Source organism: Orycteropus afer, unplaced genomic scaffold, assembly GCF_000298275.1.
Source record: "Orycteropus afer afer isolate SDZICR_OR568_19922 unplaced genomic scaffold, OryAfe1.0 scaffold00042, whole genome shotgun sequence".
Lineage (NCBI taxonomy): Eukaryota > Metazoa > Chordata > Mammalia > Tubulidentata > Orycteropodidae > Orycteropus > Orycteropus afer.
In genome coordinates, this window is record NW_006921629.1 from 10,995,299 (window position 1) to 11,012,060 (window position 16,762).

At 42.7% G+C, this 16,762-nt stretch overlaps 1 protein-coding gene across 1 annotated transcript in view; it reads right to left on the bottom strand.

Annotated features, from left to right (window-relative positions):
- SMG6 (SMG6 nonsense mediated mRNA decay factor) overlaps positions 1–16,762 on the bottom strand; it is a 304,176-nt gene that overhangs the window by 173,992 nt on the left and 113,422 nt on the right. The window contains exons 11-12 of the mRNA XM_007937452.2: positions 4,222–4,338; positions 2,493–2,661 (exon numbers count right to left, since the gene is read on the bottom strand). Of these exons, the coding sequence (XP_007935643.1) occupies positions 2,493–2,661; positions 4,222–4,338 (286 nt within the window). The remainder of the gene's footprint in view (positions 1–2,492; positions 2,662–4,221; positions 4,339–16,762) is intronic.

Consider the following 16,762-nt stretch of genomic DNA (forward strand, 5'->3'; position numbering starts at 1 on the left):
CCAGCCTTCTGGTTAGCAGTCAAGTGCTTTTGCCACTATGCTTGAGTCTTACAAGAGATAAAAGGAGACAGACTCAAGCAGAGAGAGGAGAGCTGACTACCACCAAGAAGGATTTATAAGCGGAACCAGTCCTTTGGACCCAGGGTTCCGCACTGGGATCCTCCTAGATGCTTAGGACAGGGAGTTGTAACACTGGAGGTGGCAGGAGACAATGAGAAGCAGGAGCAGAGAAACAGTGGCAGCCTAACCAGGAGACTGGCAGGAGACAGTGCGATGGGCTTCCAAGCCCATGGACATAGTTGAGCATGCCTTCCGGCAGGAGGCTTACTTAAGGAGTGGGGTGCCTCTAGGCACTTGGTGGAGCTAAAGAGCTTTGTTACAGATGCCTGGCTGGCCCGAGACCTGAGGGGCTGAGGTACCAAATGGCAGAGAGAGGTCTGCCTGTGGGCTTGGCTGAGAACAGGCTGTCCTGACAGAAGAACTATATCCTGAGTCTTTCCTGGTCCTGAACTGTAACCTGTTACTTTCCTAATAAACCTCATAATTGTATTGTCTATGAGTTCTGCATGGTCATGACAACAAATTATCAAACCCAGCAGAAGAAGTAGAGTGTGCTGTGGGAGGGACAGATGGTGTCAGAATTGGTAAAAAGATCGGAGAGAGGAGGTATGTCTGACTTTGCCTCATAGGAATCAACCTTGGGCAGATGCTGATGGTGATTCTCTCTCCTCCTCATGAAATTACAGGCAGCCAGATGCCTTCATCATGCCATTCTTTCAGCTAGACAGTAGCTATTTTAGATTTTGTGGGCCATACAGTCTCTGTCACAAACTACTCAACTCTGCTGTTACAGTGTGAAAGCAGCAAGAGACAAAGTGTAAATGAATGAGCATAGCTATGTTCCAATAAAACTTTATAGATACTGAAATTTTAATTTCATGTCATTTGCGCAAGCCACGAAACAGTATTCTTCTTTTGATTTTTTCCAAACTATTTACAATTATAAAAAAACTCCTAGTTTGTGGCTACAAAAAAGCAGGCAGTGCACCATAGTTTGCTGACCCTGATAGAGATAAATGCACAGCAGAGGCAGATAACGAGGCAGACAAAGTGACAGACAGAGGCAGGCAGGCTGCCAGAGAGAAGATGAGACAGGCAGGGACAGGCAAAGACAGGCAAACAGACAAGGCAGGCCAGTAGACACAGGCAGAGGCAGGATGGCAGGCACACAGTAGGTGAGACAGGTAGGCAACAGGTAAGACAGGCAGGCAGGCAGGCATGGGCAGGCAGACACAGCAGAGGCTGGTAGGCAGACAGACACAGACCCATATACCCAGAAATCCCCTTTCAGACAGACAGACCCAGACTGAAACATACAGATGTAGTCATGGACAAACATGGACACAGACATAGGCAGTCTTAAGACACAGACATTCAGAAATACTCCCATAGGACACAGTCACACACATGGACACAGATGTGGCCCAACAAAGACACAATCTGACACAAAGCTAGAATCAGACATGAGTAAGGACACAGAGACTTGGAGACACAGACACAAAGGAAACAAACCCCTTGTAGAAACACTTGAACCCCCCCAGAGACACAAAGCCCAGGATACACAAAGGCAGAGACACAAATGGGCATGGATATAATCAGAGATATGGACAATCGCATGGACACACAGGGCACAAATACATATATACAGAGAAACACAGACAGATACAGCGAAAGACTGTAACTGGACAGAACCCCACGGACAGACACAGACAGACCCTCTAACACAGACAGACAAACACAGAATCAGAACAGATATAGATAAGAAACACCCATATAAACATACAAACAGATTAATACAGACACACCCAGACAGACAGACAGACTCCTTGGACTAACACTTCTTACATTTACAAATATCAAATTGACTCACAGACATGAGGGGGTAAGGAGAGGGGTATGGTGAGGAGAAAGGGAATGGGCGCTCTTTCGCCCCACACACCACCATGTCATGAGAGAAAGCCGAGGAGACAGAGTAAGACAGCATAAGAAACAGTGAGAGCACCTGAAAGATACATGGATAAAAACTGAAAGGGAGAGAAAGCAACAAGAGACAAAGTTTCTCACATACATATCAACACAGGCCCAGAGTTAAGGGGCAGCTGCAGAGAGGGTATGAGCAAGATGCAGTGAGAATGAGAGAGCAAGAGCACAGACAAAGAACCAAACACAGAGCTAGCTATGGAAGGGGTGAAAAAAGAGGGATTCTGAAGGAGGGAGGGAGAAACAGCACTGGAGGAAAGGCAATAATACCCTAAAACATCAGGGGACGAGGAAGGTGTTCCAAGAGGAAAATATTCAAATTCAAATGAGGAGGGAACAGAGAAACAAGTGGGCTGCAGGTGGGAGGAACAAAGAATAGGACTCGATAGGGAGCTGAAGGGACACAGGTGGGCTGAGGCCAGCAGTGCTGAAGGCATGGGCAGCTGACTCACTGTGAGGGCAGATCCAGGGATGTAGGTGGAGGGTTCCAGGTGTCTGGGTAGCCGAGCATCCAGTCTGACCAGACTTTCACACTGGGGAGCAATTCCTTCAGGTCTGGGACGAAGGAGGACACCTTGATGTCATCTTGGTCATCCTTATCCTCTGGAGAGGACAGCTGAGCTGCAGAGGCAAAGGGTGAGAACTGGGCCTAGGTCTGCTGTGGTCCCCGAGTGAGGCCTGGGGCGCTGGGACGGCAGCAAGCTCTTAGGGAAGGGAGACCAAGTCCACAGGAAAGCTGGGCCCAGAAGCGAAGGACAAGTGCCAGCACCTAAGAGGATTCTGAAAAGCAGGACAAAGAGAGAACCAGTGCACTAGGTTTGCCCCTGCAGACCACTGTTTCTGCTTCACCTGTGGCCTGGCTCTAGCCTCCAGCCCACCCTTTTAGCTTTCCTTCAGCACCGTACTGAGACAGAACTAGAGTGCCTGGCAATTTAGTCATGAATTTAATCATGAATAAAGAATAGACAGACTCAAATTGTGAGATATTCTACAAAATAAATACTCTGTATACTTCAAAAATGTCAAAATCATGAAGGACAAAGAAAGACTGGGGAACTACTCCAAATTAAAGGAGATTAAAGAGACAGAACATCTAAATACAATGCGTAATCCTAGGTTGGATCTTAGACTAGAAAAACCCTTATTTTTGTTTTGTAGGGGACTATAAAGAACATTATTAATATATTCAGTAAAAACTGAATGAAGTGTATAGATTCAATAGTATTACTATGTCAGTGTGATTTCCTGATTTTGATAACTGTATTGTCATTATGTAAGAGAATGTCTCTGTTATCAGGAAACACACAGCCAAGTATCTGGAGGTAAAGGTCTACCGTGGCTATAGTTTACAACCAAACGGTTCTGAAGGAAAACAGTAACAAGAGTAAGTTTGTGTGTGCACATGTATGTTTGTATTTTGTGCGGAAAGAGAAAGAACTTAAGCAAATACGGTAAAATGTTAACAGGGAATCTGGGTGAAGGGTATATGAGTTCTTTGTGCTATGCCTGCAATTTTTCTGTAACTTTAAAATTGTTTCAAAATAACCGCCCCAACAAAAAAAAAAAACAAACAGGTTTGAAGCTAGAGGTATCCTCAAAGCTGATACTTCAGGGAGAGGGCTCTCACTCCTTACCAATACTGATTTAGAAGCTGAAAGAAGGATGAGACCTTCAGCCCTACCTTATAGTACTGCTACAGTAATCAGGCTTAGAATTCTAGGATATGGGAGAATTAAATGATATGGAATACTAACTCAATCCAAGGGTTAAAAATAGCTCTTGCTATGGTCCAATTCAGTTGACTAGGGTGAGGGGGCACGGGGGGTGTGGACCACAACTCAAAACATCAGTTATGAACAAAAAGGGAAACCCACTTTCCTGTTTTTTAAATAGTTGCAGGGAATACTCAGAAGCTCAAAGGTATAATGAAAATCCTAACTACTAAAGAAGAAAAGAAGGAAGAAATAGTTCTACCACCAGGAAGAAAGAGAGCCTTAGAGGTATCAGATTACAAAAAGTGATGGGACTAGTTAGGGGGCCAAAAGGAAGAGAGCATACTGAGAAGAAGAAGACTGGAGAGTGGAGGGAGAAGACACGGAAAAAGCACATGGCACCGAGGCCTGTCTGGGCGAGGTCCAGGCAGCTGGGAAGTCCCCAGTCACCTGCCTTTCAGCTGCTTACCTTTGGCAGACTCCTTAAGTAAGTAGGTACAGCGCCGCACCAGTAGGGAGAACATGGCCAAGCCCAGAGCTGCAGCCTGTTCCTGGATCACAGAGCGGCACTCTTCTGAGAAGCAGTCTGAGGAGAAACAAAAGGAACTCTATCAGTACCCTGAGGACCAAGGGCTACCCTTTATTACCAAGCCTTAGTGTTAGGTCACATATATCATGGGTCTTCCACCTTTCACTAGTGACACAAAACAAAACTCAACTGGAAAGGCCTTTATCTTACTTGATTAGAACTATTTCGCCATGCCTTTTATTTTAAAAACTAAATATTCCCCCTACTCTCCAACAGGTTTTACTACAGAGACAAAACAACAGTTAAGGGTGTAAGCACCAGACAGACTCTGTTTTGACCCTTAATAGCTGTCAAGTTACTGAGCTTCCTTTTCCTCATCTAAGACTTGGGGAAGCAATATTCCCTCTCTCAAAAAGTAGATATGCAATTAAATGACATAATGCATTTGAAGCACTTATCACAATGCTCAGGATATGAGTTAGTATGTGGTATGGTTATTATTACCATAAGGATGAGTTGTGTAAACTCTGCATCCCATCATTCCCCAGGACCAGTTACCCCAAGTTGTTCAGTTTGAGCTGTAGCTGTAGGCTTTCTGCCTTTAGCTGGTTACTGGTAAAATAAAGCTACAGTAACCAGAACTGATATTTAATAGATTCAGTCTCTCTAAGGCATAGTGCCTAAGGTATCTGACTGCTAATGAGAAGGCTGGCAGTTCAAATTCACCAGCCACACCTCAGAAGGAAGGTTGGGCAATCTACTTCTGTAGTGATACCGCCTTGGAAACCCAAGGAGTCGCCGTTATGAGTTGGATCCGACTCAATGGCAGTGAGTCTGTTTTTTGGTTTTTAATGTAAAGATTAAAAAAAAGAAAACTCACTGCTGTCAAGTGGGATCCGACTCATAGCAACCCCTCCTTGGGTTTCTGAGGCAGTATCACTACAGAAGTAGATTGCCCAACTTTCCTTCCGAGGAGTGGCTGGTGGGTTTGAACCGTCAGCCTTCTCGTTAGCAGTCAGATAGATACCTTAGGCACTACGACACCAGAGTACTCAGGAGCCAAATCATCAATTAAGATGAGGAAATACAAATTAAAAGATTATCACCTTTAATGGTGATGGAAATAGTGCATTGATTAAGAGTACGGTCGCACAGCTAATTATTGTAATTGCTGTCATTAAGTTGTACACCTTTAAAAAGTTGAACTGGCAAAAGTTATGTGATATATTTACAACAATGACCAAAAAAAAAAAAAAAAAGTAGCTGCTGAGGCTGCTTATGTATAATAAAAAACCATGTGGGATTTGGTTCCTTAGTTTGGAGGTTTAAGATCATGGTTTCATGGGACATCCCAGTTCATTGGCCTAATAACATGCTTAGTATTTCTTTTCTACCTTCTAGTTTGCGGAACAGTGCCTGGAGTCTTAAAAATTTTCAAGAGGCCATCCGAGGCACACCACCTGGTTTCTATTCATCTGGAGCAAAGAGGAAGGAGAGTCAGGATTAGGAGGAGGGTAAGGAAGATGTGGCTAATTGTCTCCATGAGCAACTGCCTCCTCCTTTGCTATGAGACGAAATGAACTGGATAGTACCCTGAATATTTCGATCAAAGAGTCTGTAGAAGAATCTTGATCAAAAGGGGGAAAATGCAGAATTGATGTTCAAATTCTCATTGACTCCAGACCACAGAGCCACGAAGGCGGGATGAACTCCTGAAACTAATGCCCTGAGATAATCTTTAAACCTTAAATAAAAAATTATTTCCTGAGGTTTTCTAAAAACCAAGTAACAGTTTAGCTTAACAAGTGAAAAAGGTAGGTTTTGAGCATTATGCTCTTTTAAGAACTATCTACATGGTATCAGGCTGATAACAACAACTTGAAAGATTAGATAGGAACGTTAGAAGGGCAGTGAATTTATGTTAACGGGTGAGGAACAAGTCAGAAAAGAAGAGTGAGAATGGTTGCACAACTCAAAGAATATAATCAGTGTCACTAATGTGCACATGCACAAATTGAGGAATTGGTGTATGTTTTGCTGTGTATGTTCTAAATGACAGTAACAACAAATTAAAAAAAATTTTTTTTTGAATAACCAACCTTTGGTTTCATCCTTACCTCTTCTATGTTCTTGCTCCTGAGGGAAACAAGTTATCTGTAACCTGTTTTCCTCGGGAGCAGGAACACAGAAGAGGTAAGGATGAAATAACCTATTTCCACTGAATGAGTTAATGTAATAGCTTGGCACATAATAAGTACCAAATCAGTGTTAGCTTTATTTTCACAAATTCCTTCCCTTAGGACCAAGAAATAAATCTGGCTCCCAATACCAGCACCCTCTCTCTTTTCTCAGCCTGCCTTCCCTCCTTCTGGCTGCAGGTCAGTGAAAGGAGCCGCCTTGGTGATGGTGAGAGCTCTTTGGTGGGAGCTACATAATGCACTTCAAACCCCTACCTGCACCTACTCCACAGTGGCCCTCCCTGTTCGCCACTTCCTCCAATCTTGAGAGGCATCAGTGACAAAAAGAAGGCAGTAGTCCAACCTGCAGCCTCAGAGGAAGAAATACCTAACACCTATAGGAGACAGGGGCCAGGCTTACTAGCTCTGGCAGCAGTAATCTGTTAATTCCCTCTGTAATACAGAAGGACTCTCAAAATCTCTAAATGTTAAAAAAATAATTAGCCACATGTCTGATCTCTGTCCCTGCCTGCATTTTAACCTCAGTAGTCAATGGGGAGCCCTCTCTCGTCAGCTCACTAGTCTCGTCAATGGGGCCTAACTGAAGCTGTGATTCCAGAGATGCTACACCAGCCACAGTTATTCCTAACAGTCTTTGCCACAGAAATAAATATGACTGGAGTATACAAAGGCAGCCCCAAACCACTTCGGAAAGCCCAGGGAGCGAGAAGCACAGGCTACCGCTCAGAAGGGCCCAACATATGAATAGCTTCAGTGTAGCAATTCTTCTGTTGTGGCTTTCCCGCCATCCTTCCAGATGTCCATTGATCCCAAATGTCACCCTCTAACTCTCCAACTCAACTATGGCAGGCAGTAAGGAAGTGGTAACAATTCAAGGGATCAGAACAGGTTTTTGCTACTCTCATATTTTCTTCTTGTAAGGTCTTACACCTAGGTTACTGAGACAGAAAAATATCCAAGAACCAAGAAGCAGAGTGGAAAGCAGGGAGGGAAACAATATGTATAAGCCGTCCCAAGAAGAGCTGCCAACTTATCCCCTCCACGCTTGCTATAGGCAGTAGCACTGCCAGTACCGCCCCAACTCAATCCAGGCCCTTGCCGAGTGCTGCCAGTCGTCTGCCTCTAACTAGCAACAAAGCCTTGAATGGGAGACTAAGTCCAAAATAGAGTAAGCTTGGACAGATGTGTTAGTGTGAATACACTGGCAGTTCAAGATGTCAAGGCTGTAATTCCAATGAGATGCTCTCATTAGCCTGAATAAGGATAAAATGGGGCAGAGGGAGATTACTTTCACCAAGTCCATTTCTATTTTATGACAAATGACAACCCAAGGCTAGAGAGTCTCTCAGAGTTTAAGGTGGGGGTAAGGCTCAAGAGAGGGAATAAATTTCTTAAGAACAAAGAGAAGGCCTGCCCTAAGTCCAAATAAAGCATGGTAGCTACAACATTACGCCCTTTCAACTGGGCGAAGAAGAGTTATTTACCCAGATAACCATGGCAATTGGACCCAATGCCTCAAGTGAGAAATGTTAGATTGAGTGTTATGGGGTCTTCAGGGATGTTCTTCACTTCTGTTAGGTCTCTGTGGGCCAGGACCCATAAAATTCCACTCTGAGAAGTTTCAAGAGGGAAACAGCATCTAGATTCCCAGAGTCCACTCATTTGGGGGCTAGCCCTAGGAAACTGACCCCAGTCTGATGAATGGCCATATATATTCCTAGACTTGGGCTGGCCCAGGCCAACAAGTGATGTGGGGCGGGGAAGGAAAAGGCATTGTTTGCCTTGGTATTTGCCTAGGTTCCTCTGGCTCTGTGTCAGGCAGCAGGAGCCTGACATGAGCTGAGGAACTCATTAACATTGTTAAACAGCCTTTCCCCTTCTTTTCAAAAGCAGGCTTGCTCAAGGGTTTCAGTGGGTGGCTTTGGCTAAGAAGTCAGATGGAAATATTTCTTACTAAGAAAGTCACCTGAGGTCTGAATCTGGTTCTGCCCCTCCCCACATGCTCATAGCTAGACAGGTGACCAGAGCTCCCAGTATTCCTGTGGCCAAATACCTACTCAAGGCAAAAATAGTCTTCTTGCTCCTATGCAACAGGGATACTTTCTCATTTTTCTGAGAACATATTCATGGAAAACATAAACCAACTGTCGTCAAAGTTGTATGAAATCAGGAAATGGAGCGGCCGGGAGAAGGCTGCCATGTGGCCGGATGTTATGTATTTCTAATTAGTGCTATACATCTTTCAACAGCAAGTGTCCTTCTGCTGGGAAACACAACACACTGCCCTTGTTATTGTAACTGTCAGAGAAGTGCTTAAACAGATAATCTCCAGGAAAAGTGATAAACACGTCCCCTCTCCCACCAGTGTGTGCGCGACGGTGCTGCCAAAGCAAAGCTGTGCCTGATGGCTCCAGGATGGCAAAGCATCCTCCTGCAGGAAATGGGGATGAGGCAGGACGGGTGGAGAGGGGCGTGCAGGGGAGGGGAGCAGGCCCACCTGCCTGGACCCACCAAGCCCAGCCAAGACAGTGGGTGAGAACCATCAAGTCTGATCAACTCCCAGGACAAAGCACCAAGTTTTTGTCAGGGAGAGATATGGAGGAAACCAGTATCAACAAGGGTGGGGTTTGGCTGGTCACAGAAAAATCTGGCAGCAATGGAACAAGCAGAGTTCTCCTGGTGCATGCAGCTAGCTTCCTGGCAAGAGGATGGAATGAAGAATAATGAAGGGAAGACACAGGGTGGATAATACATAAGTCTGATACCCTGAAAGCAGTAGAAGGGATTTAGTGGGCACTATGAGTGGGGTTTGACTCGACGGCACATAACAACAACAACAACAGGATTCACTAGGGAGCTCTGGTAGCATAGTGGCTAAGGCACTTGACTGCTAACCAGAAGGCTGGCGGTTCAAACCCACCAGCCACTCCTCGGAAGGAAGATGGGGCAATCTACTTCCATAGTGATACTGCCTCGGAAACCCAAGGAGGGGTCGCTATGAGTCGGGTCTGACTCAATGGCACATAACAACAACAATAACAGGATCCACTAACCAACTATCTGCTTGGCTGCTTCACTAATAGCTGGAGAAAAATGCAGGCAAGACCACTTATTCACCCAGTCCCTCCCTACCATCTCCTCCCAAAGAGAGGAAATGAATGGTCAGTCACCTCCAAACTACCACCACCTGGAGGTGATTTGCTGGCTCTTATCTTTCAGACAAGGCTGCTTTTCTCATGAGTCAGTCACTAGTCAGACACAGGGCTGGCATAGTTCCTAAGCAGTCCACCAAAACCTCCGTGTCTACAGGAAGTGGGCATAAGAACATCTTTCTGCTGTTGCTGTATGAGCCAGAGTTCCTTGTGGCAGCTGCTGGCTAAAAAAAAAGGGGGTGGTGGGGGCTGCGGGGGAGAGGCAGTCAGTGCATAGGAACAAGACAAGAACAAAATCTCAGAGCAAAAGCAGAGATGTCTATGCCCACAAGGGATTATTTTATCCCCTGAGGAACAGATCGAATGAGTCAGAAGGATCAGGCCCAATAACACACCCAAGCAAATTATTCACGCACAATAGCAGAACACAGGCCGACTGGGTGTAAGGCAAGCCATGACACATCCCTGGACAGAGGAATGTGAAAAGTAATGTTTCCTCCTCAAGAGCCCCTACTGTCATGCTTGCTACTCTCTTTGGTGTTTCTAGGATTGTAAAAACTCTGATTTTTTTATAGAGGTCTTCTAAAAGTGGGTAGACGTAGGGCGTAAGAAACTCCAGTCTCCTAACAAAGTCATCTCTCCCATTCATTCCAAAAACATTTATTTGGCTGCCCAAGTGTGGAGGATATAAAGTAAAATAGGATACTGTTCATGAGAAGATGGTAATCTAATGAGGAAGACAGGAAGAATACACACATACTCAACTGTAACTCAAAATAATGAGAAGATGGAAGATGCTATTTGTCATTAAAGGGAAAAGAAATAATTGTGTATATAGCATACATCAGACATGTAAGGTATATTCCAAAACCAAACAAACTCATTACCATCAAGTTGATTCCGACTCACAGAGATGCCCATTAGGTTTCCAAAGTTGTAAATCTTTATGGAAGCAGACTGACTCATCTTTCCTCTGTGGAGTGGCTGGTGAGTACCAATCTTCTGGTTAGCAGCCAACTGCCTTAACCACTACACCACCAGAGCTCCTTTGTTGTTGTTGTTGTTATGTGCCGTCGAGTCAGCCCTGACTCATAGCGACCCCTCCTTGGGTTTCCGAGGCAGTATCACTACGGAAGTAGGATTGCCCAACCTTCCTTCCGAGGAGTGGCTGGTGGGTTTGAACCGCCAGCCTTCTGGTTAGCAGTCAAGTGCCTTAGCCACTATGCTACCAGAGCTCCCAGAGCTCCTTTAGTAGATATTAAAACCAAACCAAACTCACTGCTGTCGATTATTTGCATGACATATGACTGGGACCACAAAGAAGAGAGTCTGGAATGTCAGAACAAGGAACGTGTACTTGACTCAATAGGCAGTGAGCAGGGGCTCATACTCAAAGCTTCTGAACAAAGCAGTGGTGAGCATTTAGAACAGATAGAGATAGCTGGAAAACAGTAACAGGGACGGAGATCATTTGAACTAAGAGAACATGAACTTGTTTGCATTAAGAGAGATTTTATGTAGAGCCCTTCATAAACTTTATAATGCCAAATAACTGTAACATCTTTCTTACAAGAGAGGTGGAGAGGGAATGGAAAAGCATGTAGGTATGAGAAATGTTGCAGGAAGAAGGTCAGCAGATTGTGAGGATGATGTTAGTGGGGGAGGGAAAGAAAGGATGAAGACTTCTGGGATAGGTTAAGGACTCTGAATGATAAGGGTTCCAGAGGATCCTGAGACCTTAAGAAGGGTAACACCCACCAAACAAGATCCAGGAAAGAAGCACAACACCTGGAGGGAGGGAAGTATGCATCAAGGAGTCCCCAGGCTCCCGCCTACTTGGCTCTGGGCCAAGTTTTGGTTGTTCTGTTCCAGAACAAAGACATTTTGGAGGTCAGAAATACTTGAGGAAGACCTTGCATGAGGAGGCCTGCAAAGCCTGAACTGGCTCTCCCTGTGGAAGCCATTAGGTATTCAGCACTTCATTTGTTTCCAATTCTTCTGTGAGTGCAGCTCCAGGCTGTGGGGTGAGAGTCTCCTCTCTGACGTAATCAGGAAGCAGCTGCAAAATTAAGGAATCCCTCATGACATCATAAAAAGGGGTCGATGGTTTACTGGGGAAAGTATAAAAATTAATTACATATTCCCATATGACTCCCTTCCCCTAAATCTGCATGCACCCCCTCCAACCCCCACATATCCTCTCACCAACATACAGAAGCCACTGCACTAACAGGGCAAAAAAAAGGGCAAACAAAACCCAAGAAGAAAGTTCTTTAATGCACCACTATCTGCCCCATACATTTGGAACTTAACAAGCAAGACCTTGTCCTGGAATTTTTATACATACAGCATGTTTTCCAGCAAAAGTCCAAAGCCCCTTGAGGACAGGAGTTATGTCAAGACTTCGTGTCTTTGAAAATTAGCATTATGAAGGGGTTCAAAGAATGTCTGCTGATCATAAAGGTAGGTACACTTGCCCCTCTCATTTGTGAATCCTAACCATGTACCTCATGATTCCACTATAGCCAGGAATAATGAATGAAATATACTGAGACTTCTGTTAGGCACAGAGTCTTTGCATATACTATCTCAAAGCTTTACAAAAGATTTGCACAGGAGGTATCATTATTCTCTTTTTGACAGTTGAGGGTATGGGTTCAGAGAGGTTAAATGACTTGCCCAAAGTCAAAAAGCTAGTAAGTGCCAGGGCTGGGATTTGAAGCAAAGTCTGTCTGCTCTAGGGTCCACACCAATCCCTCATCTCAGTTTTCAAACCCCTGGGATTCCAGATTCTGCACTCTAACTGCTCCTCTCTCTCCTTTGCTATGAACATGAAAATCTCAGAATACTCCAACCATAGTTCTGCACAAAAAACTCTGTCACAACAAATACGTGAAACTGAAATAAAAAAACATAATACCACTTACATTAGTGCCAAAGAAAGTAAAATACTCCACCACAATCTAACAAAACATGTATAGGATCTAAATGCTGAGAAATCATAAAATGCTGATATAAGAAATCAAAGGTGAGGTAAATAATTGGAGAGACATCATACAACAGGATCTCTTAAAATTTTTTCAAAAGCAAGAAAAAATTAAAAAAGCCAAAAGCAAAGATGTCACTTTGATGACTAAGGTGAGCTTGACTCAAACCAGTTTTTCAACTGCCTCATATGCATGCAAAACCAGACAATTAAAAAGGAAGAGAGAAGAACTGATGCATTCAAATTGTGGTGTTGGTGAAGAATACTGAATATACCATGGACTGCCAGAAGAATGAACAGATCAGTCTTAGAAGAAATACAGAATGCTCCTTAGAAACACGCATGATGAGACTTTGGCTCGTTTACTTTGCATACATCATCAGGAAAGACCAATCACTAGAAAAAGACATCATGGTGAAACAGAAGGTCAGCAAAAATGAGGTAAACCCTGGACTCAAATATGTGAATGATTAGGAAGATGGCACAGGGCCAGGCAACATTTTGTTCTGTAAAACAGAAGGGTGCCATGAGCCAGAGCCTACTCACCAGCAACCAGCACCACCGCCACCATGTTCACGGACTGGAAACTCAGCACTGCAGAGATGTCAATTCTCCCTCACACAGATCCATAGGTTTAATGCAGTAACTATAAAAATCCCAGCAAGTTTTTTGCAGACAAAGATGAGTCCTAACATTTATATGAAAAGGTAAAGGACCTAAAATAGCTAAGAACAATTCTGAAAAGAGAAGAATAAAGTAGAAGGAACAACTCTTCTCAGTGGTAAGGATTACTATACGTATTATCAAGATAGTAACAACCTAGGTGCCAACAACAGAAGAATGGACAACCAAACTATGGTACATACACACAATGGAATACTACGTAAAACTAAAGAATAACGTAGAATCTGCAAAACACCGCAGAATATGGATGAACTTGGAGGACATTGTGCTGAGTGAAATAAGTCAATCACAGAAGGACAAATACAATATTAGTTCATTACTGTAAAAAGTCAAGGAAAGGTTTATATTATGGAAGGAAATTTTCCTTGTTGGTTACCAGCACGGGTGGGAGGGGAGGGGAGGAAACACCACCCCCCAAAAAAAGAGAAAAGATAGTATGGAACTGGTGGAGGGAGAGACAAATAGATCGGTGGAACTGAACAGAGAACTCAGAAATAGACATACACAAATATGCTCAACTGATTTTTTTAGAGAGGTACAAAATAGTTCAAAGGAAGAAGGATGATGTTTTCAACAAAAGGCGCCAAAGCAATCAGACATCCATAGGTAAAAAATTAAATCTTGGCCTAAATCATATACCTTACATAAAAATTAACTAAAAATTGACCAAAGACTTAGATGTAAAATATGAAAGTTTTAGGGAAAAATACAGAAGAAAATCTTCAGCACCTATGACTGGACAAAAAGTCCTTAGATTTGATGCCAAAAGCACAATTCATAAAAGGAAAACTTGATAAACTGGACCTTATAAAAATTAAAAACTATTACTCTCTGAAATATCATGTAAGTAGACGAAAAGAGAAATTATAGATTGAGAGAAAATATCAGCAAACCCACATTTCAACAAATGACTAGTATTTAGAACATATATACACATATACATATGAAATGAACTCGCTGCCATTGAGTCCATTCCAACTTACAGCAAGCCTCAGTGGGAGTGGGGTTTCCAAGGCTATAAATCTGTACAGAAGTACACTGCCTCATCTTCCTACCACAGAGCAGTGGTGGGTTTGAATTGCTCACCTTCTATTTAGCAGCCAAATGCCTTACCCACTATGCCACCAGAGTTCCTTAGAATATATAAGGAGCTCTTAAAATTTAACAGTGAGAAAACAAACAATTCAATAAGAAAATGGGCAAAAAACATGAACAGAAATTTCACTAAAGAGAATACAGAAATGGAAAATAACTCATGAAAAGCTGTTCAAACTCATTAGACAAAAGGGAAATGCAAATTAAATTACAATGAGCTGTAACTATACATCCATCAGAAAAACTAAAATAAAAAATAGTAACACCATTGGCAAGAAGGTGGAGAAACCAGATCTCTCATACATGCCTCTTGGTAATGAAAAATGGTATATTCTGGAAAATTTGGAAACTGCCAAGTTTCTTCTAAAAGTAAAAATTAACTTACAATATGACCCAGTAAATGTACTCTCGGGCATTTATTCCAAAGAAACGAAAATTTGTTTGCCCAAAAACCTGTACACAAATGTTCATAGCAGCTTTCTTTGTAATAGTAAAAAACTAGAAACAACCCAAATGTCTTTCAATGGGTAAACGGCTGAACAAACCGTGGTATATCCATACCACAGAATACTATTCAGCAATAAAAAAGGAACAGACACTAGTGATATACACAACTTGGAGAAACCATCTGGGAATTACGTTGAGTGCATAAAGCACACATACTATATGATCCCATTTATATAATATTCTTGAAATATAATACAGAGATGGAAAACAGATTAATGACTGACAGTAGTTAGGATTTGGGGGCAAAAGAGGGTAAGGATGGTTCTAAAGGGGTAGCATGAGGGAGACAAGCAATGATGACAGTTTTGCATCTTGGCTGTGATAGCAGTTACATGAAATTACATGGGAGATAAAATTACACAGAAACACACACACACTGAGTACATGTGTAACTGGTGGAGTTTGTGTTAAGTTCTGAGCACTGCACTATGTCAATTACATGGTTTTGATATTTTACTGTACTCGTGCAAGACGTCAACACCAGGGGAAGCGGGGTGGCAGATGCATGGGACTTCTCTGTATAGCTTTATTTTTTTGTACAACCTCCTGTGAATCTATAATTATTTCAAAATAAGAAGTTTAAAAGAAGCAAATAAAAAAAACAATAAAATAAGAAACAAAACCCAAAATGATCTGACACAGGTTTCTAGAATCTTTCTCTTTTACATAGAAAAGGGCTACTTAGATATTTTGGGGGCAGCTTTCTCAAATAACAGTGTGGCTGGTTACCCTGTGTAGATGTTTCAGGCCTTTGTCCCTCTCTGGCACTGCTTGGCTTGAGATGCTGGAGATACCCAGTGATATGGCTCCTTATCTGGCCTGAACAAGGAACTGCCAGGAGTAACCAAAGGAAGATAAGGAAAACTAAAGGAAAGTTCATTAAAGACAGAACTCCTGTCTAAAGAGTAAGGAGTAAAGCAAGAAAACTTCATCATCAGAGCTACAACTCATCAGAGATCAGCAACATCCACGTAAAGCACCATAAAATTAAGGTGATGAGAAAGTGGAGAAAGATGACAAGAAGAACGAATTGCAGAAGCTAAACAAGCTGTTTAAACATGTTCTTGCTTCTCAAAAACTAAGCTACAAATTTCAAAATCAGTGGTATGTGCATTTTTCAAACAAGAGTAGTCAGGGGGAAAGGTTTTTAAAATATGAGTCATAGCACTATTTTCCTTTTATTTATTTCCTTTTATTGTGGTAAAAACATACACAACAAGACATTCACCAACATAACGACTTTCACATTCACAGCTCAGGGACACTGATGACATTTTTCATGTTGCGTCACCATTATAGCTATCCTCCTCCAAAATATCCCACTACCATTACCATAACCTCAATGCCGTGCAACAAGAGTTTTCCCTTTCCCCTCCTCTCCTACCCCTGGTATCCACTAATAATCTTTGGCTGGTGTGTATGTGTATATATACATGTTTTTTTCCTTAAAAAAAAAAAAAGAAAAAGAAAACCTATCTAGCAATCTTCCCTCCCCACCCCTCCCATGCCTGGTAACCAACAAAGAAAGTTTCCTTTGACACATAAACCTTTCCATGACTTTTACATTTGTGGACTCACAATATTTGTCCTTCTGTGATTCACTTATTTCACTCAGCATAATATCCTTCAAGTTCAGCTATATTATGTGGTGTTTCGCAGAGTCTACATTATTCTTTAGTGTTGCACAGTATGCCAGTGTGTGTTTGTACCACAGTTTGGTTATTTATTCTTCCATCGATGGGCACTTGGGTTGTTTCCATCTCTTTGCTATTGTGAACAGTGCTGGGATGAACATGGGTGTGCATATATCTATTTTTGTCTTGGCTCTCACTTCCTTAGGATATATACCCAGTAATGGG